This window comes from Musa acuminata, chromosome BXJ3-3 (genome assembly GCF_036884655.1).
Source record: "Musa acuminata AAA Group cultivar baxijiao chromosome BXJ3-3, Cavendish_Baxijiao_AAA, whole genome shotgun sequence".
In the NCBI taxonomy this organism is placed as follows: Eukaryota; Viridiplantae; Streptophyta; class Magnoliopsida; order Zingiberales; family Musaceae; genus Musa; species Musa acuminata.
Window position 1 is genome coordinate 5639364 of NC_088351.1, and position 27452 is coordinate 5666815.

Below are 27452 nucleotides of genomic sequence, written 5' to 3' on the forward strand. Positions count from 1 at the left end.
TAGGGGATTTGTCATAGCGTAGAGCTACCATTGGGTTATGTCTTATATACACCATGCTATGGTTTCATCTGGGCTATGAGCCTTGATGAGAATGTCAAACTCTTAAGTGGGAGAGATTGTAATACTCTGATTAGTCTTTCATCGAAAGTAGACAAGATTAAGATTGATTTATAAGAATTTGATGAGTGTAGAACTATAAAATTTAGCTTAAACATTTTGGCCAGTGGTTTGGGTCAAACGAAGTTGATGGGCTAATTAGCTCATTAGTCCCCTGTCGTGACATCTTTAATGTTAATGTTAGTGGGAGCTTCGAATGATTTAGAATGTTTTGAGAGCTAAAATGTTGTACGTATAGGCATTTTATAATGTATCAGGGCTATTATTATGTCGAGGTAGATATCAATATCGAGAATGGTTACATGAATTATCTAATTATCATTATAGTGGGATCGTGCATCAAATCATCTGCCAATTGTTATTTTGATTAGATAACTTATTCTATCAACATCATGATAATCCTTATTGACACTAAGTTGTTATCCTTATAGGATGTCAAATGAGTTTGACATAACATCATATTGCCTATTTACCAAAACCTTTACGTAATCTTGTCATATCATATTTCAAGGTGGTTAGGACAAGATAACTTACTTGGCAAGCTATCCAGCCTTTTTACCTTTTGTGTGACTAGGTGCATTGACTTCACGTTATTTGGTAATTACTCTAAGATTGTCTATAATAATATTATTTTTGAATGATATTTTTAAGACTAGATTTGTCTACTTGAATTTGACAAATGTTAAGTGCAATGTCTTATAGTTGACTTGATTCTATCATTGTAATGGAATATTTTATAGTAGGATTCGATTACGTAATTGTAACAAGGATGTTTTATGGTCAAATTCAATCGCATTGTTGTAATAGGATACTTCGTGGTCGAATTTGACCACATCGATATAACTAAACACTTTATTAGACTCGATCACATCACTATAATAACTCTTCATAGTCGGATTCAATTGTATCATATTAATAAGATATTTTATAGCCAAATTTGATCATGTTATTTTAAAAGGAGACTTCGTGACTAGTTTAATAGTGTCATTATAATGAGACATTTAATAATAAGAGTTAGCTCCTATTGTAATTGGACACTTTATGATCAGATTTGGTATTCTCGTTGTATTTTTTAGTTTTGGATCCTTCAAGCTTTATAATTTCTGTCAAACTTTTAATCCTTTCTCACATAAGATTTGAAAATATATTCATCCTTCTTCATCGGATTCGAATTAATCGTTGATCCCATCTCCACCCTCGATCTTGGTTAACTTAACCTTTTCCTCCTTCAAAGGAGCTAGAGTTTTTGTCACTGTGAAAAATTATTTATAATCTCATTTATTTTCGACTCATAGGATCTTCGGGCTACATTACTATCTCCTCTCAAGACTAGTACATTAACTATTATGTTAGCCTCCTGCTTATGTGGGCCTTAAGGGTAGGGGGATATCACTCAAACCCACCCGAGAGAGATAACTACTAAGATATTCCCTCTTAACCAACTTCTCAATCTACTATAAATTATAACGATCCTTAGTATTATGCTCATAGTCTTGATGGAATCGATAATACATAGTATTGTCATTCCTTATAGGTGAAGACCTCATTGGCGAGGAGGGTGTTTGCATAAGATAATTCTTTTTAGTTTAGATAAAGACTTTTCATTTGAGAAGTGCTCAAATAAATAAATTCTCTTCAAGACGATGTGTGATATCCATAAGGTCTTTCACTCTAAGGTTAATCATTTATGGTTGATTGGGAAGAAAGCTCATCCTTCACATGCTTCTTCCCTTTCATCTTTTTTTTTTTCTTTTTTTTGCTACCTAGCACTTGGTTATGAGATACCGATTAGTCTTCCATAATAGCTTAGGATATATGGTTGGTGGTTTCTTAATAAATAACCAGTAGAAGTGTGAAGGGTGGAGGCTATTTGATGAAGGCATTGATGAGAATATACGAGCATAGATCCAACATCATATTCATTTCTTCGGTAAACCTCTTGGTGTAGTTCACCGAGGACTCACCCTTTTTTTTAGATTTCTAAGAGGAAAGTTGTGGATTTCTTTAGTAACTTTTAATTAATATAGTTAAGCTTAAACTTCTTGGCTAACTAGATAAGAAGGCTAAGTTCAAAAGTATTATTTATACTATTTTTAAGCCATGCCACGTGGGTAGTTAGAAAGGACAGATATAAATGTGCTGGTGGTTGCATTGCATATGATGTCGCTACGATTATAGTAATATGCTTATATGAATTGAAATTCTCTACAAATATCTCAAAAACAAAAGGGTAGAGAATATCTCAAAAACAAAAGGGCAAAACCGTAGAGGAATTAGTTCATCTCTAATACCTTGAGTAAAATGAGACTTTATGTTAGATTAAAACATGTTAGGTCCTTTTCCTTTTTGATTTATTATATGGAATCTTTAAGATATTAATCCATCTCGAGGAGTTGCTCCCTTGCATATGGTGGCTCAAGCTCTTGATATGAGACTTACATGATAAATGTGTATCTAGGAGAGTATTTTAAGTATTGGTGTGGACTTAGTCATGATATTAGGTATTAGATATAGAGAAAATATCTGAGGAATGAGAAAGGGGTTGTTGCCCTTTGTTATGCTAATCAAGTGAATTGAGACAAAAAAAGGAATAATAATTTGAACAATTTGACATTGACTTATTGAGTTATGTTCAACATAAATAATGCTAGTAGGTGGATTAGATTAAGGCCATTGAAATGAATATATAAAGACAAAGGATTCAAGAATTAGGAAATGATTATTTGTTGTGACCTTTGTAGAGAATGGATTCAAATTTAAAGGAGTGGAGTCGTTTTGATTTTATCGTGAAGTCATGATATGATTATCTTGCGACATTTGAAAAAAAACCTTTATAACATAAATATGATAAAATATATTTTGATTGTATCATATGTAGAGGGTGTTCAGATTAACTAACTTTTGATAAATGATCCTACAAAAACTACGTCGGGGGCATGCCCGATAGAAGTCTACCTGATGCTTTAGTAGGAAATTCAAATGATTTAGGAAGTTATGAGAGCTACAATTATCAATCATTTTCATGGACGCAGGTGCATGCCTAATGGGAGTCTATTCGATACTTAAGTCAGTAGGAGATTCAAATGATTTAGGAAGTTCTGAGAGCTACAATTATCGATCATTCTCAAGGACCGCACACGTAAACTTTTTATAATAAGCTATAGTTGAGACAAAATAGAGGTTAAAGTCGAGAATGATTATATGGGTTATCTGACTATCACTAAATTATAAAATTTTATATGGAATCATCAAGCATTACAATTAGAGTAACTACTCACATTGACATTGGGTATCACTAATTATCATTTTAATCGAATAGCCTCTTATGTCATCAACATCGAGTTACCATCCGTCAAGTTGTGGATCAAGGGTTCAATTAATGTATCGATCAAACATATGAGATGTGTCAATAAATTCCTTACATGATAAAACTCAAAATTAGTGTTTAGGTAATAAATGATTATCATATTAGAAATACACATGTTAGAATTTTAACACCAATTAATGATAAATTAATATTTGAAATAAAAATATGAATATACCATAAGAGAGAGATAATAAATAGATTTAGGTTATTTGAACCTATAGATCCACTTGGATAAATATTAAATGTAAGCCACAATCACATAGAATTGAATATAATGCACATCAGTATATAACTTATATCAAACTTAATGAAAAATTTACACTCAGATTGATCTAAGCAGCCTAATTGTGTTAGGCACTAATTGAAATTAGAAGTGTACGAACTAGAGGTATTCCATAGTAAATCTATGTAATTATTTTGTTAGTAACGATATTACGTTGTACGATATATTAGTATAATTTGGTTGTATAATCACTTCGAATGACCACTTCAAGAAAATAGTAAAAAATAATTTATAGACTAAACTGAAGAAGAATCAGTTGGACTTTCTTTATCACCTCCTAATTCAGAACTTTTAACCGTAAAAATCTTACACAACTTCATACAAAGTTATCTAACTCTTGAAATGTGAGGAAAAGCCTTTCTTTCAACAACCATTGTATATATATATGCACAAAGTTCTCAAACAAGCATAATATTTAGAATCCCTTTTTTACTATTCATAATCTCTTAAATAATTAATAAAATAATATTATACTATTTATAACCCCTATAATTTTAATTTTGTCTTTTTTTTTCCTTCTCCACAGAGCTTATGATACTCCAACGTGCCTTATTGCCATCGACCATAAACCACCCTATGATGCTCCCTACTAATCATTGCCCTCCAACACATACTTGTGACCGTTGATCGTCGCCTTCTAGGCCACGTTCTCTCAACTTGCACTCCAACCTTGCTCGTTGTTCTCTCATATTGTTTTTGATGAGAAAAAAAAAAAGAAAAAAAAAGGAGAGAAGAGAGAGAATTTATGTTCAATTAAGAAAACAATTTTAAAAATATTAAAAAGTTTAACATAAGATTCTAAATAATAAAAAAATATAAATAGTAATCTCTTCTTAAAAGATCCATTGTGTTGGAAAGTAGATTAACCTAAAAAGACATTGATGACATATAAGCACCAGAAACACGGGATGACAGGTAACATAAATGCCTGGTAGGACTACTATTACTAAATCTACTAATCTCAAAAAAGACAAAATGAGTATAACATAGCCTATATAACCACCAGACATCCTAATTTTATCAACTCGGTTTCCATAACCAGTCCATTTAAACCAGTACAAAACAAGAGGTCAGTGCTTCTTATCCTTACTACTACTATCTTAATTAACTTAAAGACGTTCAATTAGCCAGACATTGAAAACATGTTAACGAGAAAGATCTCTTTGAAAGAGAGAACTTTTCATGTGAGGCGGAACCGACTGGAGAAGCAGCAGGGATGGTGAGAACAGAATTTCCCTGTGGGTGCCGGGGAGGGAGATGTTGAGCTCGTCCATGCTGGTTATTGCTGCCTGTGCTGTTGCTTCCAGAGCTACTATTGATTACAGAAGAAATAAACTTACTTTGGCTTGAATTGGCAGGTTTCTCTGAAATCACACCTTCAAGGGTTGTCTGCTTCTTATTCCTAAATTTGTCTGACATGATGCTGTGGGCAAGAAGATTCTTCCGCTTACGGGTGTAGGCATTTTCTTGTTTAGCAAGGTCCTGAGCAGATGACAAAGCTACAGCATCTGAAAGGATCGAGAAAGATTTGGATTTCCCAGAGTAGAACTTAGAGATGCCACGCCTGGAAAGACGGAAAAGTTACAATGGATTAGAAAAAGCTCCTAGCATGGTTAATTCTTTGGTACAAAGTTAATTTCTTCCAAATGTATTCAGGAGACATCTTGCATATACAGCGCATACGTACTTCAACCTTTATTAAGTGCTTCAGTTTCATCTAAATGTACCGTACATTACTGATTCATCCTACTTCAGCTAACTATTTGGCATCAAGTCAACAATAATTTCTTCAGTTGCTGTTTATCTGATGTGATTAAGTACAGAAGGTGATGGAATTTCCATCATCATGTACCAAGTCCGAACACACAAGATTGGTAACAACAATCTATGGGCACGTTGACACAACAAATTATATAAAAGAAGGACATCAGAAGGCACAAACAACATAAATATATATTTCTACAAATACTTTACTTTTATACTTCATGCAATATAGACCATTTATGATTATTACCTATGATAATAACAAAGAAGTCAAGAAGCATAATGACCAGTAAGTTCCAAAAAATTCACATAAATATTTCGAGGACACACAACACATTAAGTTATTCATCTAACTAATATAATTATCTTTGATATGCCTTGAAGCATTAGTTGATGATTTAAATGCCTTGCATGTATAGAGTCCATTAACATAAGTCCTTGATGGAATTATCCATCAGGTATTGGTGTTTGACACCAAAAAGAGTACAGACATAGCTAGCATTTTAAAGTGTCCATACTTAATACACCGTCATATGCAAATTAAATACATGCTCAGTTGGTCAGATATGTGGAAGACAAGAAATCGAACTGTCCTACAATCCTTTCAAATTTAAACCTCAATAAATGGCTTATACTTGCTTGATATAATTGACAAAACATGTATTCTATTCTCGAGCAATCTAATTCATAGCTGTGAGACACATACTTTAAAATACTTGCTGCATTTAGTGTTAAGTACAAGTTGATTTCTATTGAATATATAAAACAAATTTCTGCCACTGATGCCAATTTATAATCCAACTTCGATGAAAAACACTCAACAAACAACAAATTGTTTTAGTTTAGAGTCAACTTAAGTAACTTTCAACATAATAAATTTCTGTAGATTCAATAACAGCATAAAGACTTAAGTCATAACTGATGGCTAGAATCCAGTCTCAATGATGATAAGGTGGTGCTGGTGTTGACGTCCAGAGGCAAGGTCTTAGGATTAGACGATAATTAACCAATTAAAAAACAAGAAGGAAACATGAAAGAGACCTTTTCTTGCTAGTTGAAACAAGTTCCTAGAGGGCAATCTTTTGGCACCATGTTAAGGTTTTTTCTACCTATTAAAGGGTAAAGCTACGTATATTGACTATTCGAGAAAAAGTGTTTATTCTTGAGAAACCAAAGAACTTGTAAACCTAAAATATAGATTCTAAAATACATATCAGATTTCTCCCATACTTATAGGTCATCTCGTATAACACTAAGTTCAATCTTGCCAACTATTTTTTGAATTGCCAATATCAGCCATCTGACTCATTAGATTTCAATGATAAACGTGAAACCAACCATATATGTTTCAGGTTGAACAAACCCAACACGAATATCCAGTTAACTAATGGAAATTTCACATATCGTAGGTGTCTGGTTAGATCTTACAATGGCTCACTGTGGAACATGTAGCTATGCATGCATGGCAACCTACTAGATACAAGAGACAAACCATCCAATCCAATATTTCTTGAGCAACCAAGTGTTTGTTTCATAAAAATCCTCTACAGTCTCCAAAGTGAATAAAGACCTGTCAAGAACTGAAGAAGGGGCACATGCAAGAACAGGACAGAAAACCTAAGCTAAACAAGCATTAACTTTACAATATACACACAAGTTATGGCAAAAAATTATGCTAATACAGAAATGGCATAAATTTTGCCGTCAGTGAAAATTTTATATTCCTAAAATCAAGGTTCGTAATTTCGTTCCGTACCGGAGTTTCAACGTTCGTTCGGTATGGTACGATACTGTATACCGAGCGGTATATATATATATATATATATATATATAATTCGGCGATGTCGCCTCTCTCTTCTCCCAGGCAGGACGATGTCGCCTCATATATATATATATATATATATATATATATAAAAGATTATATATTTTTTATAAAATATATAAAAAAATGCCAAGGTGACGCGACGTTACTGAGGAGACGCAACGTCGCCTTTTCCTTCTCCCACGCGAGGCGACGTCGCCTTATATATATATATATATATATATATATATATATATATACCGGTAACGAGCGATCCGTGTACCGATCAGCTGACGGATCGGTATGTACCGCCCGTACCAAACGATATTATTCGAAATTGCATAACTTGCCTAAAATATCCTCATGAGTCATTCTACTTGTTCTGGAGTGAAACTTTTGTGATTCCTTAATTAGCATCATGAGTAATATGATGATACTACCATCTCCAACTAGGATAAACCAAAGACTAAAAAACTACTGTAACAACTGACTTCTTTTAATTTTTTTCTGAAATAATATTACGAAATTATATCTAATTGCTCTTTTCTTTGTCCCACATTCCCATCTCTGCTAGGTGATCTCTCCTCTCACTTGCATTTTAAGTGGGACCAGTAGTGAAGATCATGCATGAAGTAGGGCTGTAGACTTGAATAGGGGAGATCATTTGTAGAGTGGAGGTTTTGTGTCCTGCAAGTATGTCAGACATTTTGATGTCTGGATGAACAGGGGTATATGTTGCTGTGCATGGTCACATAAGTGCATTACAGGATTCCATACGATGAGCTCTTTGCTCCACATGGGTGTGGTAGAATAGCATATCCAACAAAATGTGGAATACTGCTCCATTCCTTCTGTTGCTTTCTTCTCCTCCAACTCCTCCAATAGATAATTGACCATATTTTCGGAGCACTAGCACATAAGTTCCCATTTTGTTGGAAATTTTTCTCTTTTCAAGCAACAATTTGGTTGACAACTTGAGATCAGTTACAGTTTTACATTATATTGCAGTGCAGAAGTAGTTGACCTGAGCCATCTTATCTAAGATGTTTAAAGTTGTCACTTACCATGACATGACAAAGAAGTTAACAAAATGATGCTTAACAAAGAATTTTTGTATATGTACAATAAAAAAGAGTAGAAATATCATAAACATAAGAACTTTTTATGCTTCAATAGCTATAAAAGGTCATGAAGCGAAAAGGATCAAGAATATCATATTAGCACAAGAACACAGTAAAAAAAGTTAGTAAAAGTTAATAGGCTCTCATGCAAATTTAATAAAAAATGGAAAGAGACAAAAGAGAATGACCAATGGTATTTGTCTTTGTTTTGAACGTCTGATTACTTAAAAAGGTTGAAATGAATGATTTTGAACTAAATCAACAATAAACTTAATCACTAGTTATGCCCCGAATGATACCATTGTTAAATTAGACATTACACTGAGTTAGTTTTTCTGTTTCTCTTGACTATTTATATGAATTTCAATGAATTATTTTAAACATATTAGGCATATTCATTAAAAAAGAATTTACACCAATGTCTTGATTTTACATTTCTGATACGTACTGCTTATGCACTATAGGTAAATTATTAAATGGTAAAGTATAGGCTTACTTCATCCATGACAGAATGTAGGAAAGAAGGCAAACCAAGATAATAACTTATATTTGGAACCTTCTCCAGTTCAAACTGATACTTGGAAGTTGACCAACCCTCACAATTTACCATCTTAGCTATTTAGGTTCCACCCACTCTCCAACAACCGGTCACTTCTTATGAGCCTAGAATAAATGAATGGCATAGTGAAAATGGAGGGATGTGAGACAGTGATTGAAGACTTAGAGCCCTCCAACAGGTGCAAATGGTGCAGGATCCTTTTAAGTCAATAAATGTACGACATCAGGAAGTAGATCAAAATATATCTTCATATATTACATCTTATGTGCTTTCATATCGCAGAAAACGAGCATGGTTAGAGGAACCGATAAATCGGTTGATTGGCTGTTTTCTAGTATTTGTCCTCGTATCAAATTATAATATTAATCCTAAGGAGAAATGTTCCTTAATTGATCCGATTCACAAGATCTTTTGGATAAGAACAAATATACCTCTCGTACTACTGATTTGTTTCTGAAACATCCACAGAATCTTTCACAGGGTTTTGGTACTTTAATCTGACATATATACAGAGCATCTCAAAGAAAAAAACATAGGCTGGAAGAAAGAATATACTGACTAAAATTCAATAAAAGTCCAATTGAAGAAAAAAACCATCGTATTCAAATAACCGATGATAAAAACGAATTAAATAAAAGAGAAGCAAAATCCCAATCTAGAATACCTAATCGGCAGCGTATCCTCGAGGGCGTCCATGGTCTCCAGGGGGTCCTTCAACCTGCTCTGCACCTCCGTCTCCCCCGACTCCTCATCGCCGTCCGACCCCTCACCACCGCTGGAGACGTCGCTGCTGTTCCTCCCGATCGACGACGAGCTGCAAGAGTCCTCCCGAACCTTCCCCTTCAACGCAACCTCCGCATGGTTCGAGCAACAAGCCGCGATCCCCCGGGCGAACCCCGACTCTCCGATGCCGTTGCCATTCTCCAGCGCGATCGGCATCGGCCTCAACAAATCAACCCGCACCAACTTCAGGATCAGATCAACCGTTTCCACCACGAAACCCCGCCGGAGGAACGACCACGATCCTCCGGCCCAACGCACTCTCCGATCGCAGCAACCCCTTCCCCTCTCCCAGAACGCAATGGACAAAGAAGCCCAGAGCTATTTATTTATAGGAGCGAATATCTAATTATCATTGAATCGGGTAATCTACGTTCCATTAACATGATAATACATGATTTAAAGATAACCCGATCCTATTTTTGTCGGTAATTATGTTGTCTGGTTAATTGAATGGGCTTCGTTGCAGCGAGACGAGCCCGTAACTGCTGATGAACTGACCGGTTCGCACCTGATCTTGACACGTACGTACCTTCCACCAAAGAAGCGGTTCCGAGTTTGCCACGGGGCAAGGGATAAGGCCGCCTCGGGGCCTTATCCGAATTGTACGGGTCGAGTAGGCAGTTCGTCATTTCTTGTGCTTGCAGAGAGATTTTAATCGGACGGATATGAGGATGGGGCCGCGGGAGTCAACGGTGTATGATTTGTCCTCCCGTGGCCGCAGACGGATCAGGCGATGGAAGATTCCTCCTTCGACTGTTTAGTGAAGAAAGATCCTCGTGGGCCAGCATATCTACGCTTTATCCGTCGCCTCCGACCTGCGTTGCCAGTGGAGGTGACATGGGCCCCCCCCCAGTGTGGGCCCCATCGAATGCTCCAACCGCGACACGCTTGTGGGAGATGTCACCCAAAATGGGTAAGTGGTGCCAACTACCATCAATTTTGAGTGCTTTTTAAACCTAGAAAAAATGTAAAATATTATATAATATATATTAAAAACATCTCTCCACGTCTCTTTAATCTCTATTTCATTGATAAGCATCCTAACATATCAATCTTTAACTTTCTGTGAAAGGTATACCAAGCTTTGGATGTCATCATATATATAGACCTTAAACTTTCTGTGAAAGGTACATATTGAAAGTTGTATTATTTTGCCCGACTACTCTTTTTGTTTTGGTTATGAGATTATAAGCCAAAATCATCCACCTTTACAGCACAATCTACTGCAGGTTTCAGCACTGTAATATTCTTAAATGGAATGTGTAAATTTAAAGGCGAGATGGCCTTGAGAGGCATTGCTGATCAACATTACGACCATCCAACGGTGAAATAAAGATAAGAAGTCAAAACGTTATCAGAGTGGCACATTACGGGGCCTTTTTATTCAGACACATATTTAAATTTCAGAAAGGAGAACGCATGGTTATTACTTTCATGATACAGAAACATATGTACGGTTGTGAATCCATATATTCCAATAAATGGTATCACGAGAGTTCTTGCGTCACTCAACAAAAGAAATGTATACCTCAGAAAGATATGATCTGGTTTTGGCTGAGGCAGGCAGCTTGCCCGAGTCAATCTTACCAAAATGAATAGAATCAGGAAGTTCTAATGTTTAATTTAGAACCTGAAAAACATGGCCCCTCAGCTTAAAAAAAATTGGATGCCATGTAGTTTTCATATACATGACTTTCTACTTAACAAGAATGTATTATCTGACCTGTATTAGTACCTGAATTTCAATCATCGGCACAAACTTGGAAACCATAGCAGAAGCTATTTCTCATCTTAGCATCTCCTTATGAGTCCCGCAACATTTTCAGCAACCTCTTCTTTGGCCTGTAATGATACAGGGAGATCGCCGATGTACATGTCAAAGAAGGCTCCTGCATGTACACTTATATTCATAAGCGCTTTTCTTCAGACTAAAGCAGTTTATCCCAACTTGTCCTTTATTTATCAGCATATCATATTAGAAAAAGTGAAGCTGCATGTTTAACAAAATTATCAAGCATAATTGCAGCTCCAAAGGGTGGCAACCTTGTTGATAGGCCATGTGAACTCAATAATAAGAACAAACATAAAAAGTGATATCAATTAGATTGAATGGAAATGTATTGGAAGGTAAACCTCCAAGCAAGGTTACTGATTTCACATTTCCAGATGCCAGTACCACAGTACACAAAATTGTACCATGTTTCGGTATGCAGATGCATACTGGAACTGTGACGGTCTGACACAAGCCGGAGTCTAATACAGGTCCACTATCCGAGATTTAGAACCATGCTTCTGAGCCATAGAGATTATCAAAGAATTCACATTATTAAACCAAGGAAAATCAACTTACTGCATAGATCCTTACTGTGCACAGCACCAACTTGCCTACCACCAACTGCACACAAACAATGTTCACACCATCTGGTGAATACGACCACAAAAAATTCTATTAGTACAAGACAGCCACTACTCACTTTCTGTTATCAGCTGCCCATTTGCAGTTTGCCTAAAATCTATTGTAGTACCCTGAAATAACATTTGTTTCATCAATTTAAATAAAAGAAGCACTAAATATAAACAAAGGAAATGCAATCTTACTGCAGGCAGTGCAATATCTTGAGTGAAATAAGAACCAAATACCCTCAGGCAATGGTAATCTGTATCAGGGTTCATCTTAGGAAGAGACAAAACAATCAAAGTCAGTATAGCACAACTTGAAGGAATAACCTAAAAAGAACTTGCGGATAGCTCTGTAAACGTAAACACTACCTTTTGCAAGCGTGTGCGAAGGGATTTCTCGAAAGCACTGCACCAGAAAATTTTAAGAAAAGCAATGTGTCATGTCGATGAACCATTCAAATAATCTAAGAAATTGTGGCAAGCCATCAAAGGAACAAATTCTAGTCAAATTTCAAGCACAAGTTTTATCTTTATTTCTTTTTACTAAATTGTAATCTTTAAATCTCAAAACAATAAAAATCTGCAATGAAGATAATAGAAGGGGAACTTCACCACTAGATGAAGTCATTAATCAGGCCAAATTCATTAGCATGAAAACCATATATTACTTTCATAAGGAGTAGATACATCAATGATCACAAATTCTATATCTAGCCTTGTAAATACCTTCTGATTTCTTTTCCATAATGCTTTGTATTTACACCCCACAATATCCCTTACTTTGCTTACAACTATTTTCCCACATTTTGATTGTCGATGGAGCAATTATATAAAGCAATGCTGATAGTGCTCCTAAGTTGACAATGTATAAAGCAATGTATAACCATCCCAATTGACTTTAATGACTTCTAGTGCTGGCTTATTTCAGGTGCCAATATCAATGGTTAGTTTGCCGTAAAATGGTTATCCTCTCGGTTAAATACATATTCTTTAGCAATAAGAAAAAAGGTAGATAACATATCAACCTCATATAATTTACAGCAGGCTCTCTTTTCTAAATTTTCCTAGGCAATGGTTGATCTCAACATTCTTTTAAAATTTCCTTTGAAACCTTCTCAACTTTAAGCAGAGGCATATTGCTGGCCCATCATGAGGGGAAAAGGATTTGAGTGAAGAAAATTCTGTCATAAATTTAGCATTTGCAAATATTTTTTAGATCCATCAACATCTTGGACCCTACCAATATGGTACAACCTCCATTATCAATCTATGTCAACATTCTTAAAATGCATTCTAGAAATTAGACCCAAATGGTTCTATTTTGAACTTAATAACTTATTAAAACCTTAATAGCATGACATGTAACTCTTAAAAATGACCAAGAAAAAGCATGTAGAAATAAGCAAATTCACGTGCATATGCCATTTGTGTCTTAACATATATCAGAAACTAAGATGCTTGTAAAAAAGAGCATGTCAAAGTGGGTAAGGTAATTCTAGTGGCATTACACTTATGACAAATCTAACCAAAGATCAAATTTCTATATATTTTACAATTAAGGAATTGGGTTCTCAAACCCATAATTACTGGAGTTTGAATTCATGTTATTAAGCATGTATAATGACTTTGTACGCTTTGGAAAATATAGAGAAACCAAATGCAGGATTGCTAACCTCTTTTTCAATTTAAAGAACATGGAGCTACCAGATGTAGTATCAAAATAAAAAATGATATATCTATATTTGTGAATAGAGAAAGAGTTTAACATGTCTGCGATGATACATACTCTCTGACGGTGTTAACTTTGAGGCCATTACAATTAACCACCAGCCTAACAGTCATGTTGATATCCTCCCTGCATCAATCTCGAAAGATTGTAACAGAATGAACAACTAAAATCAACTATGAAAAAAAAAACCATGAATTATTTCAACTGGAACATTTTTCAGTGACTTTTTGTTTCTTGTTTCAGAAAGCAAAAGTGTAAAACATATTATATTGATTGCAAAGAAATAGGAAACTAAGTTTAGGCAGGTTGCAATTTTTCTGCAACAGATTATATATCCAGATGGAACTATTTCATGATACCTTCTTCCTGAAATGCTTAAGGTGCTTCAATTGCAAATTTTCAATTTTACATGTCATTCTCATACATCTTTAAGCTCATTTGTACTTGTTTTAAATTGGAAGTAATAATTAATGCCACCTACACAAACAAAGCATGTAATAGTAGAAGCTCCTGAGATATTCCTCAGACCACCCAGATATTCCTCGATATTAAAAAGTAGTATATAAGTACATGATCTTGATTTTTATGGTGTTGCTGAAATGAGAGTTTATACTGAAAACCATATAAATCAAACAAAGCACAGAAACCAGACAAGATGACTGTCAGCCTATCACTTTCTCCAACAACAATTAAACAATTTGTTGGAGCTCACAGGCTGAGATCACAACATAGGAAATAAATGTGCAAGGCTCTTGTCACTATATGCAGCCATAACATTATAAAAGGAGACGCTATTTTCATAAATCAAACATTGATCATCTTGTCACAAAGGACCAACTTTACCGTTGTATGTAACATTATCCCTATAAAAAAAAAAGTTATTTCCATGAACCAAAAAATGGTCATCTAGGTCAGAATGGAGCAACTTTACTATTGTACCAAGGTTCACCGTCAGATGGGGATCTGAATAAATACCAAAAAATTTGGATTTGTCATGTGTACAACTGAAAAAAAAAAAAACAAAATACATGAAATTGGAAGTGTGACCAAGGTTGCATGCTAATAAACGATGGTGTAAAGAGAGCATGTGGATAACTCCCTTGACGAAGAAAAAAAGCTAAGCCCAAATGTGATTTTTTTAATCAAATGAAGTCACTAGTAAAGGTAACACTCATACTACATTACAATCATGGCTTCTAGAAAAAAGCAAGCAAAAATAAGGAGAGATGTTGGTCAGCAAGGGTGCCAGTGCATGAAAACTGCACTGGTGTTCAAAGAACAATATTAGTGCAGGATAATCATCATACAATCATCCAGTTATGGTGTTCCTGAATGAGTCCAGGATTACTCATCAAGTCCAAGTTATACAAATATATTATGTTGCTTGGTCATAACTCCATGATTCCAAATAAAATTATTACAAAAAGAAAAGCAACTTCATTATGAATACATACCAGTTTTTGGAATTTGAATTACTATTGAAACATGTGATCTAGTATGAGGAAACTTAGAACTTCCAGTCGGTTCAAGAAACATCTATCAGACCATGCCAAAGGATAATGCAGTATGAACAAAACTAGCTTATGCTATGATGTGTTCTCTCTCAAGCCGTCCCATCTGATACACAACATAGTTCTTGAATTCTGTTGTCCTTCAGAATTGCAGTCCATATCATACTATTTGCAGATATTATTTGCAAATTTGTCTATTCTATCTTTCAATCTGTGAATCAATAGCTTGACCAGATAGCATGAAGCACATCCAATTGAGATTACATCTAGGTTTCAATACATTAATGATATTCTTATTTCTTAGATTTATGGCAAACTTTCTAGGACAATCTGTCTGCAAAGAAAACTTCTCAGACATATTAAAGTTATTGCAGTCCATCCCAAGAAGCATGAGGGTAAAAAATAGTTGTGTTACAAGGTTGCAACCAAAGCACATTTTAAAAGCAATTGAGGAACTACATAATTCTGAAACAGTAACATTATATCTCTTGAAAATTTACACATCTGATAATCTTTTTGTCATATACCTGAGAAGATCTTCAAAAAAATCTGAATGGTTCTTTAACTCTGCTACAGGCACCGAAGCATACTTGGAACCCAGTTTTTCACAAATAGAATCAGGGTGGACATCTAATAGAACAAACAGATCACATGAGTTTTTACAAATGGTGAAGTATGAAATTGTGTCCATTACAAACCTACTCTAGCCACAAAACTCATCACTGAGGATGAATCTTAATATATATTAAACCTGAGATATTGAACAATGAACAACAAATGATAGTTAGTACTACGCACAGTTACTTACATAAGCCAAATGCATAGAGCTTCAAAGACTTGAGCTTTATTATTCTCATGCTTCTAGAACCAATTCCGACAAGCACCTGAAAATACCAAAAAGATGAGAAAGTATGATAATCACAAAACTCCACAAAATACTTTAGCTCATATTTGGTAACATTTTTGTGTCTGAAGTTCTCTTGTGCCCTAATAGTCAACACTTTTTATCCAAATCTGATACAGATAACAACAAAATATTGATACCATGATGAAATTTTATAGTATATAAAGTCAATATATGTTGAAGGGTATTGGCTAAAAGCCTAAAACAACTAAATGAGTATACAAACTATGAAAATCATGTTTCAAGAATTATCTAGAACCATATAACTATGGAGATCATGTTTCAAGAATCAATACTTGCAGATGGCATACAAATTGTAAAGACTCAAAATGCACAAATCAATCTGAAGTTTCACATAAAGAAATCATATAACACAAAGCTCCAATTTGATAGCAATCCACTAACGATAGTATTAATTGTAAAGGAGTTTGATCTAGCATCTCAGTAATAAATTTAAAGCATCGGGTCCATGAAAACTATGCAGGGGTCTTTCTTCCCGAGAAGCACAAAATTCATGTCTAATTAAATACACAAAAAAATGGAAAAGAACTTCGAAAGACCTTATTTTCTATTTTAAAATTCAATAAAAATGAAAATAAAAAGGTACATACTTCATCAATCAGTAGTTCCTCTCATTTGATCCTATGTATTAATTCAGCTTCAAGACATCACAAAATCAATAAATGAGAATTCTAAGATTTTCAAATGAATTAGTAAAACATCCATGATTGAAGCTATACTTTGCATCAAGAATGTCATCACATGTTAATGCAAACAAAGATCACAAGATTGTGTATATATGGACCTTAGTAGTTAAACTGAAGTTATCCTCCAAGAATGTCGGAAATTTGATGCCTGTTTTTGGTTCAATTGCATCTCCTTTCCAGTTAATGTTTGATGCAGCAAGGGTAGCACAGCCATGATAGTAATCCTTTCTGTGTGACTGATTTACATGGCCACTGATCTGATCACTAGTGCTTTCCAACGTAATTGAATTGGCTAGTGCCTTTGAGGATCTAATATAAAATACAGGAAAACCATCAAAAAGGGATCACCTTGAATTGGAACCAAATGCTAAGTGATAAAAGCAAGTTTTAGGATATTCTAAAAATTTAAGCAGACACAAAGAAAAGATAGCTTACTTGTTGTCAAAAGGAGGTATGAAAGCAGCAGCTAGTGATAGAATGGGAAGACCAAAACCATGGTGGACGCGAACTTCCTCACAGAAGAAACTTAACGTGGAACTTGCAAGCTTTGTGAGATAAGCTTTTATGGCATATTTGTTATCTGAACCAAAAACAAAATGCAATGCAGCAAGGTTCTGTCTTGAAGATGCAACTCGTTTGATCTGGGCACAAGATTCAGAGTGGCTGGGGATGGAGCCAAATACATCGGCAGGAACTTTGTGAAGTAAATTGAAGTCTGACTGAGTGGAGAGCCCGATTGATAGCGATCCAGCAAACTTGGAAATGAAACGGAACGCTTCCTGTAGGACTAGAATACCAGAGGCATAAATGTGGCTGGTGCAGTAGATAGAATTGTTTTACCAAAGAACTAAACTCTGACAATATCCTCAACCAATACCTTGAAATAATTGGAAATCTGTTGGGAGATTAGGTGTGTCAGCGAAATCCACATTTGCGAACAATGAGTTGTTCTTCATATTAATTCTTCGTGATACGTATCAAGAAGGATGAATCCAAAGAATCTGCTCACCCAAATACTGGAGGAAGCCCTGTAGAATGTTTAAATTGTTTATATAGAACATAGAAGCAGAAAACGAGAAAAGAAACGAGGAAGATGTTCACTATGGACAGGGATTAACCGAGACAGTCGAACACCTATTTCTCCGTCGCTTCGTTCAAATGGTAGCAATTAGGAAAAAGATGCACAAACTGGAAACTATCCGACCAGCAAAAAGACAGACCGCATTAATTTTCGTTCACCTTTAAATGATGCCAAATACTACGAAAGTTGAAGGGAAAACAAAAGGAATCCATCTCCCACCAAGATAATCACAAGAAACCGCAAGGAAAGAACCGAACAAGGAATGGATGTGTTCGACGCACCTGGCGCAAAATTGCGTTCAAAGAAAGCTTCGTCTCGCGGGATCAACAACGCCCGCGCATCAAATTAGCTGAATCAAAAGAATTAACGCAAAAGAGAGAGAAGGAAGGAAGGAAATCTATCGATGAGCGGCGAGAAGACTTGACGGGGAAAGGGCTAAAGAAACGAATATTCTCTCTCTCCTCCGGCTAAAAAAGAGCTCCCTTTTATATAACGACAAAAAATTAGGAATAGTCCCTTTTTAGCAACAGTGAAACCGAAATTCCATATTTGCCCCTTCATGCATAACCTTGTTGATTGATGATCGCACACCGCCTTTAACAATGGTCAAGAAAAAGAACAATGATCGTCTACTTCCGAAGCTGCAAAGAACTGTAGAACCGAAAACGTGGCAATTAATGGTTGGATGGGAACAAGACGCTGACGCCATCGTTTCAACGAGACCACTCCCAGGTCGTCGGACACGCAGTTTTAAGATTGATCTCTGCAGTAAGGATTGTAGTGGCGGTTTGAGAGAGGAGCTTGCCACGAAAGGACGCGTGACGGAAGCCACGGCGAGGATCGAGTCGGCAGTGGCGGCTGGTCGGTGGTATGAAAGTAAGAATCAGCGTTTGGGACGGCGTGGGATGAGCAGCGACAGCCACACGGAGAACGCATGCCACTGTGCAAAGAAGGTCTCTCGCGTGTTCCATGCGTGATCAACTTTGCCGTCGAGATTACGATATATATTTTTATTAAATTATATGGATGATTTACTGAAAACAAGTTTCTAGTTTTATACTCCTTCGTCACGTATATATCAGCACTATTTTTTTTTTCTATTTTAGTAAAAAATAGATTTATGAAATGCCGTAACAAAATTGAATACTAATTTTGAAGGGTTTGACTCACTTTTGGCTTATTAGTTGAAAATAAACACAAAAATTCTTGCTTTAAAACTTGCTTAATACTGATGATGACGGTCAAATAATTGTGTGTGTTCATGATAAGAGCATGCAAAACGGCACTTGCCAGATATTGATCTGCGATCCTGAAACTTGTCGAGCATACCTGCATTTTCTGTAAAATGAAGTTAGCCCAACAAATGAAATTTCTGATTCCACCTGGAATAATTTAAACATGGCCTTCAGCTCAGCCAGAAAAATATTTTATAATCCAAAGCTCTATACTTCTACAAAACCCAAACACCTCGTAATTTCTGGCAGATAAAAAATGTTCGACCTATGTTACAAAATTTCATCTCATCCGCACTTTGGATTGGTTTTTTAAGCTACTGGCGTTTCTTTTTAGCGATCTAACAGTGGACAAGAAGTCATTCTTTTCTTGAGGTAATGACTCGGAAGACACATCCTCTTCTTTTCCTGGAACGACATCAATATCTTGTCCAGATACAGAAAAATCTTCATGACGGGTGCCAACTTTCCCTGCACCCTTTTTCTGCTTTTCAACACGTTGCCTGACAAACGCAGCGCTCCTGTAACACCAAAAGTTGGGTTTCCTTAGGACAGATCTAAAGAAAAATCTCAAATAATAATAACACAAGAATAATGACATTGCCCAAGATAACAGTTATTACCTTTTGTACTGTGGATCGGTTGGGTCCAAGGAATACAGATGAGATGCCAAAAGGGCAGAGAATCTTGGATCATTGCTAACATCTACATCCGGTAACTTGTCCTCCTCGTGAACTTGTTTTCCTTTCTTGCCTTTAACCTTCTTGGGCTTCAGGTTATAGCCTTTAGGACCTGGGTTTGGACCTTGGTCGTCAGTCAACAACAACTCAAGCTCAGCTCTACTTGCTTCACGTTCCCTATCCAAATCTCGCAGATCATCTCTCCCTCTATCATCTTTGCCTCTTTTATTTGACGGGGCCTTGCTCCTTTTCTTGCCAACCTTGGGTTCAGTATCCCCGGGTTCGTCAATGAAGAAATCATCAGTTTGGTCAGGTGCCTCTTCAGCATCATAATCACTACTATCATCCTCGGAGTACTTGGACCTACTCTTCCGAGCTTTCTTCTTTTCACTTCTCTTTCTAAGCACTGCTTCCCAAACTGTTTCTGATTTTTTGTCCTTCTTCTCGAAGATCCGCTTGCTTAGGTCCTCCAACTCCGTATTGAATGTGATCTCCATATCTTTATCATCGCTCTTGTCTCCATCAGAATCATTTTGTGATAATAGAAGAGCTCTTAACTCTTCAATTCCCTTGCGCTTTTTAACTTCACCATTGGGCAATGCTGATGGGTCATTATTCTCATCATCATCTACTTGATCATTCTCATCATCTTCATCACTGTCTCCACTAGAAGCTAGATACTCATTCAACTCATCCAGCTATACGAGGGAAAAAAAATCTGTATTAGCTTATCAGACAAATCAAATGCAAAGTGGCTTAAATTATATAAAACTGATTAACTCAAGAAGTTACAAGAATCACCATACAGTTCAAGCAAACAAATCCAGTTCTGTAGTGTGTGTGATATTCAAAGAAATCAATTTAACAAATCCACATTGCACACATGCCAAAATAATATCAAAGTAACTACAATAGCAATTTTGGGGAGAAAAAATCACCGGAACATTCAGGGAGGCGCTAGCCTGAAAACTCCACATTCATCTCAATGTTCTCATCTCAGTTATACTAACTCTTTGTACATGTTTCTTAACTACCTAAGGCTCCATAGAGTGTGGCTAGCCTAAACAATTATTGAATAATATTTTTTCTTTTAGTCTAAAAGGCACCTAGGGATCACAAAAAATCTTCAAGTCACTATTTACTTTAACCATTCATTTTTTATTCTATAAGTAAAATCTTCAAATAATCTCTCCATCCTATCAAACAATAGACTCAAGATACTTCAAACTTTTATTTGTAACTTTTCGTCCACTCATCCTAATTACATCATTAATTCTTCTCTTAGTATATTGAAATTATATCTCATATATATACTTAATATAAAACCTTTAGTTTTCAAGTTTTGTCTTCACAATTCAAATTCAAAACCAATTCCAAATAAACTCTCATTAATTACAACACATAAAAGTAAACCAATGAGGATAAGATCGCTGTAGATTTCTTTTGTGTGTGTCCTTCATCATGGTCATTGCTAAATACTAAAGGTTTGTCAATGTGAACATGGACAATTTTGTAGATGCATCCAAGCGAGACATAGCCTAAGCAATTAAAGGTTTGTTTACAACCTAGGTGCTAGTTTACGTGCCCAAGCAATCGCCCATGAAAACATGGATTCTGGAGATGAAAGGATCAACCATTCCTAGCAAACCCCTTCCCAATTAAGTAGCACAGAGGGACAGAAAGCCCCTCTAGCTAAAACCTTTGATCTAGCAAATGTAGGAAGTGGATCCAGCCAGCTAGGAAGGTGTCAAGTAGGCTGCGGAATGGCAAAAAGCATGTCATGGCTTTGGAAGCCTCTAATGAGAAATTTACAGCTATACAAGTAGTAAAAAGATCTAAATTTTTAGGAGTATTAGATGCGTACTGTGAATTGAAGACACGGTAATCTATATACGTGAACATTGTAAGCTTTTAAAGCTCATAATTTCTTGCATGTTATCTTCCTTCTGCTTAATAATAGCTAACTACTCTAGCTCTAGTTCTTTCGATTCATAATTGGAGGCACTTGTATGCCTTGATGAAGTGAAGCCCTCCTCTATGAAAGAAGACGGGCCCCAAGAACAAAGTAACCATCCTAAAGGTCAAGAAGTGAAACTATGAATGATTAAAGGGGAATCCTCCATTGAACCATTCCCAAGGAAATTCATAAACATCAAGAATATGTACTAACTTTTAAATGAATAGTTCAATATACATGGAAAACCAAAAATCATCTATATGGTACATTGGTTTGAAACTTTGAATTATGACAAAGAGAATCATTGAGAGAGGAACTTAATAATAAAAAATGACTATAATTAGTGGGATGTGATAGGAAATTAACTCCAAGCTACACATTTATAAGATCATAGTTGCTAAAGAGAACATTTAGACGGCAAAGCTAACTAAAGTAATCTTAGTTAAAATGACCAACCTGATTTGGATTGAACTTCTGTCTTAATACCTTTTTACGCTCTGGCTCATCCTCTTCCCAGGTTAGTTTCACTTTGCTATGTTGCAAAGCACGAGTTTGGAAGGCTGGCTCCTTGTAGCTTGTTGGTGCCTAATATCACAATAATAATCTGGTATTAAACTTTGTCCAAATATTAAAAAAAAAAGAATCAAAGCTACTTCTAAAAAGTAAATTGTTAACATCAGAAGTTTCAGGCACATGAAAACTTTTAGAAATCCATTAATTTTTATAGTAGATACTAGATACATTTGTTGAAGTGAATCAATTTATTCCCCACTACACACAACCTAATACACAATGCAGGAAGGTCCATGTGACAAATCTCTAAGTGGACATCAATAACAACTCAATCAATTTTTTATTGGTGTTGGTAACCAGCTGATGCAGAGGGGTTCCTGCATGCACATGCTAGACACTTAAATAAGTATATGGGAACATGCATACTCAATATGAAGTAGAATCATATCAAATAATTATAATTGAAGTCAAGGGCAAATAGATGAATGAATGAATGAACTAATGATCAAGAGTGGTGAGCTCTAACTGCAATAAATTTTACATTTCCAAATCTTCATAAACCAGACAACTTTCAAAGCTTTGCACTGTTTTCACCCTTATTAACTCATATATCAAGATTATACAAACATTAACTGCACTGACTTCAAATAAAATATGGTTCACTACTAACTGACTTGATTTTCTAACTCCAACTTTGCCAAAACATATTGTTGAAATAGCCAGCAGAAAAGCATTTGTAACATAAAAGAACTAAGAGTATACTGTTTGCTAAACCTCAAAGTCAAAAGTTCATAGTTTATTCAGACTGAAAATTTTGCCAAAAATTTGAGCATTTTCAAAATAAAATCAAAAGGAACTCTATGACTAAAGAAACAGATAAAAACAACATTCTAGAGAAGTCACCTTGGAAATATCTTCCAAAATGCTTTCGTATGGATCAAACATATTGCAAGCCTATCTCATATCTATCTTGTGAACAAACTTCATTGGTATCTACAGCATTAAAAATCACCTATAATTTTACAGAAAGAAACTGCCATTTCCATTGTGAAGCAGGTGCTTTTTGTTTTGCAGAGTCGGAAAAAAAGGAAGCTTCAGCCGTCACAAGTAAATCTTTAGCCTATCCGTCCAATGAATTAAATTATTGTAATTAATACAGTGACAATTTGCATATACATCCAAAGGCTAAAAACAAGTACCTCTGTGGTGACATCACGAGGAGGATGCTTGAATTCCATAGAATCAGGAATGAATCGTAGATCAAAAACATTTGACGTTTTCAGAAGCTCAGTGCCATCAAGAGTTTTATAAATATGACTGGCGGTAGCACTTGAATCACAAATTACAACAGCATAACAATACCTACATCATCATTGGAAAGAGAAAAAGATCAAATTAGTTAAAGACTTAGAAAGCACAATCCTTATGATTTGGACTGTCATGTGAAAATGGAAGTATAACTATCATCTAAACTTTCAACAGAACAATTATATGTTTTTACCATAAATCCTAAATATATCCATGATAATCGCTATAGGAAACATTCATGTGAAAACACATAAGAGGATATGACAACAGATAATTCACTGCAGTCAATTGTAAACTGTGTGCATGTACAGACAGGTATAAAAACATTAGCCCAAATGGCATTCACAGTTCAACTAAAGAATATATAAAATCTCAAACAATTTTCTAGGACACAAGAAACTTGAGGAGAAATGTGCTTCTATAAAATCACCTTAGCTTGTTCAACTCATAATTACGCAACTTTTCATTGTCAATATCAGAATCATCCTCACTATGGTCGTCGCTGTCATCAAAGAGACCAGATGGTCCATTAACTGCTTCAATTTCCATGCATTTGAGCCCAAACTCAGACGGATAGATAGAAACTGACAAAATATTTCCACCCTTTGGGAGACATGAACTCATCACAACATATAGATCAACAGCCTACACAGCACGAACTGAATTTCAGATTCAGATGAATAATGAAAAATTCAAGTCAAACAAAGAAAGCATCCGAAACTGAACATGCAACAACATCTACTTCATGAATCAGTTGAGATAAAAGATGATCAGCTAATAGTGTGCAACTAAGACATGTTCAGTATTTCCAATAATGAATTTTCTAACTTAAGTGACAACCTGAAGTTTATAGAGAATAATTATTAATACTTGCATAGAATTACAAAATAAACATAAACTAAGGAAACAAGTAAGCAAATAGAGACACCAAGACATCAGAGATACAAACTCATTCTTGCAATAACATCAAGAGTCACCATGGTCACGGTTATCTAGTTGTCTCCAATCACTAGCTGAGATGGTATAGACACCCCACTCATTAAGGACAAACCAGCCCTCCAGGTTCTATCCCAGCTGCAATAGGTTGTGCAGTCCTTGCTCAAACGGCATCCATAAAAAGTGATACTTGTTGCTTCGCACAGAATTCCCGTGTATCGATCCACATCTTTACCAGTTGGCACATCCAACCTATACATTGGTGTAACCTTAACAATATCAACTATTTCTTTGCACTAGTAAACAACCAGCTCAAGACAGCATAAACCATTATATACATGATCTCGGACAAGTTGCAGTTAGAAATTTAATGGACAGCTCCAACGAGGAAAAAGAACAACGGATGCGGTGTAGGAAGGCACTGCAAACATCCCACAGTGGCATGTATGTGGTACTTGCCCTCACTTCCATGGTTCACAACAAAGTGTGAGGTTCCATAAGAAGGTTTATATTCTTGACTTTCGTAAAGCCCATGTAGGTACTTGACCTCCCTTCCATGGTTCAAAACAAGGTCTGAGAAACCACATATCACGATTATATTCTTTAATTGGGTAAGCTCAAAAAGCATATGTCATAACCATCTCAGACTAACTTCAAAATTAGATAAAAGAAAACAAGATTATGTTAGAACCTATCTGACTCAAGAAAATTATCTTTTCTTCTGAGAAGAAAGCTCATAAAACATCTTACCAAAAAGTGGAGAACCATTTAGAAGAGAAAGCAGGGAACCTAAAAGTGACACCACAAAATTGAAACATCTACTCCATTAGTGCAGGAGACAACTGTTTATCTGGTTACAAACATAAACTGCATCTTTCTTGGCCTCTGGAAGATGGATTTTACATAAATCATAACATTTATACATAAACGTAAGGTTTTAAGCAACTCTTTGGCACCCATTAGTATCCTTTTATATTTTTTTCTACAATTAAATGTGACATTTCTGTGAAATGAACAAGGAGAAGCTAAAAATAAAATGTAATGATATTTGTTTCTTAATTCATCATAGTATAATCAGTTGGTCCAAAAAAAAAAAGACTACGTTTCAGAGTGGATCTTAGCTCAAGACACAAACTCTTATATATCCAAAGCAATATAAGAAATCTTAAAATTTGAGTTTAAGACATATGTCAAAATTTACAAGATATCTTAAATTGCAATTTCCTGATCATAGGATATTCTACTTACCTTAATATGGTCCCAGTCCATATTAACAACTGCAAGTCTGTGAGTTTCACTGTCTATTACAGGTGTATCCTCATGACTAGCCAACAGATATCGGCAAATGTCACTATTCACTGAGTGCTGCAACCAAAGATAGATGAATCAAAGTTAGCTAATTCCAAGCACAAAGATCTTTAGTGTATTTCCTAATAAACTAGCAGGCTAGCATAGCAGCTAATCGTATAGCACAAGAGAACTCAAATAGTAAGACTATCCACAAGAAGAAACACATTTCAAACCAAAATGATATCACTTTTTTTTTCTTTTTCTCCAATCTTTCAAAATAGAAAGTATAGGAACTCAGGTAGTTATAAGAGCAAAACACTCACAAATAAACAAGCAAATGGGTAAAGTGCTCCTCAAGCAAAAACTGTTAGAGGTAAATGCGAGTTCAAAAACTCTTGCGGTAAACTGAAAATATAAGAAGAAGAAACTATCATGCAGCAAGAAAAGAAGCATGTCAAAGGAGTATACTGGCATCCACTTAAAATAATGAAGAACTGAACTCCAACATGCACCATAATGCAGCCAAAAAATTTCAACTTCAAAGAAAACAGAACTGACATCATCATCCTCAATGTCATCATCATCCGTAGAACCACTCTCATCACTGCTAGAAGCAGAACTTTGCTCCTCCTCATCATCGTCACTACCCTTCTCCTCCTCCTCAGCTGAAAACTCCACCTCGGACTCGCTCCCGCTCCCTTCCATCAGGGGCCGCGGTGAACTCTCTTCCCTCTGCACCTTGGCGCTACCTTCGTTCACCTGGTGGTTCTCCTCCTCGTCCTCCTGTTGCAGATAATAATGGAGGAGGGGGTTCACAGCCTTCCCCTTCTTCCGCTTCCCCCTCTTGTCCACAGGTGCGGCAGAGGTATCAAAATTCTTGTCCGAGAACATCCGCGTGAAGCGGGAGTCGATGACGACCTTCGACTCACGCTTCGGCATCCGCTGGAACCGTGGATCGAAGTGCGCCGCCGCGAATCGAGCGTCAGTGATGAGGCTATTCTTCTCACTTTTGCTCTCCTTACTCTCTTTCTCCCCCATATGCTCCACATCATCGATCTCTCGGGCGTTGCAGTTCTCCTGCCGGGCCTTCCTCTTATTCTTCTTCTTCTTACCCTTCTTGTTATCGCCTAGGTCTTCTTCCTCCACAGCCACCGTCACCGGCGGCGGCGTCGGAAGCCTAGGCTTCTTGTGCTTATTATTCTTCTTCTTGATCTTGACGTCTTCGTCGATTGCGTCGCCATCCGGACGAAGTTGAGGGCTCTTCTTCTTTCGTTTCTTCTCGTCCCTCGCCATCGCGGTGGAACGGCGGCCTCGACCGATCGGGCTATTGATATGTAGGGTTTTGAAAGCCGGCCCGGACGGTCAGGAAATCGTGAGCCGTTGTCCCTGAACCGTTAGGCAGCGAACCC

General features: G+C 36.1%; 3 protein-coding genes across 5 annotated transcripts; all 3 read right to left on the reverse strand.

Annotated features, from left to right (window-relative positions):
• Positions 1-4683: 4683 nt before the first annotated feature.
• Positions 4684-10093, reverse strand: LOC103977622 (protein OXIDATIVE STRESS 3 LIKE 2). Its single transcript, XM_009393188.3, has 2 exons — positions 9677-10093; positions 4684-5331 (listed from the first exon to the last, which is right to left on the reverse strand). The coding sequence occupies exons 1-2, from the start codon at positions 9949-9951 to the stop codon at positions 4887-4889; spliced, it is 720 nt and encodes a 239-aa protein (XP_009391463.2). The 5' UTR covers positions 9952-10093; the 3' UTR covers positions 4684-4886.
• A 1140-nt stretch (positions 10094-11233) lies between these two features.
• On the reverse strand, positions 11234-18582 carry LOC135582484 (fatty-acid-binding protein 2-like). 2 transcript variants are annotated; one of them, XR_010494798.1, is made up of 12 exons: positions 18409-18581; positions 17924-18074; positions 17482-17833; positions 17145-17355; positions 16244-16319; positions 15963-16065; positions 13982-14050; positions 12565-12601; positions 12394-12468; positions 12146-12216; positions 11531-11684; positions 11234-11425 (listed from the first exon to the last, which is right to left on the reverse strand). XR_010494798.1 is itself a non-coding variant. In XM_065141624.1 (12 exons), the coding sequence occupies exons 2-12, from the start codon at positions 18000-18002 to the stop codon at positions 11587-11589; spliced, it is 1197 nt and encodes a 398-aa protein (XP_064997696.1). In that variant the 5' UTR covers positions 18003-18074; positions 18409-18582; the 3' UTR covers positions 11234-11586. The 2 variants fall into 2 exon arrangements, 1 of the variants encoding a protein (XP_064997696.1); XM_065141624.1 differs by adding an exon at positions 12270-12321 and having other exon boundaries at positions 11234-11684; positions 12146-12190; positions 18409-18582.
• A 933-nt stretch (positions 18583-19515) lies between these two features.
• LOC103977624 (uncharacterized) lies at positions 19516-27398 on the reverse strand. 2 transcript variants are annotated; one of them, XM_065144648.1, is made up of 7 exons: positions 26602-27398; positions 26002-26118; positions 24248-24462; positions 23709-23871; positions 22483-22581; positions 19983-20737; positions 19516-19880 (listed from the first exon to the last, which is right to left on the reverse strand). In XM_065144648.1, exons 1-7 carry the CDS (start codon positions 27334-27336, stop codon positions 19643-19645), a joined length of 2322 nt encoding a protein of 773 aa, XP_065000720.1. In that variant the 5' UTR covers positions 27337-27398; the 3' UTR covers positions 19516-19642. The 2 variants fall into 2 exon arrangements, with proteins under 2 accessions (XP_065000720.1, XP_065000719.1); XM_065144647.1 differs by having other exon boundaries at positions 22453-22581; positions 26602-27396.
• Between the last annotated feature and the right edge of the window lie 54 nt (positions 27399-27452).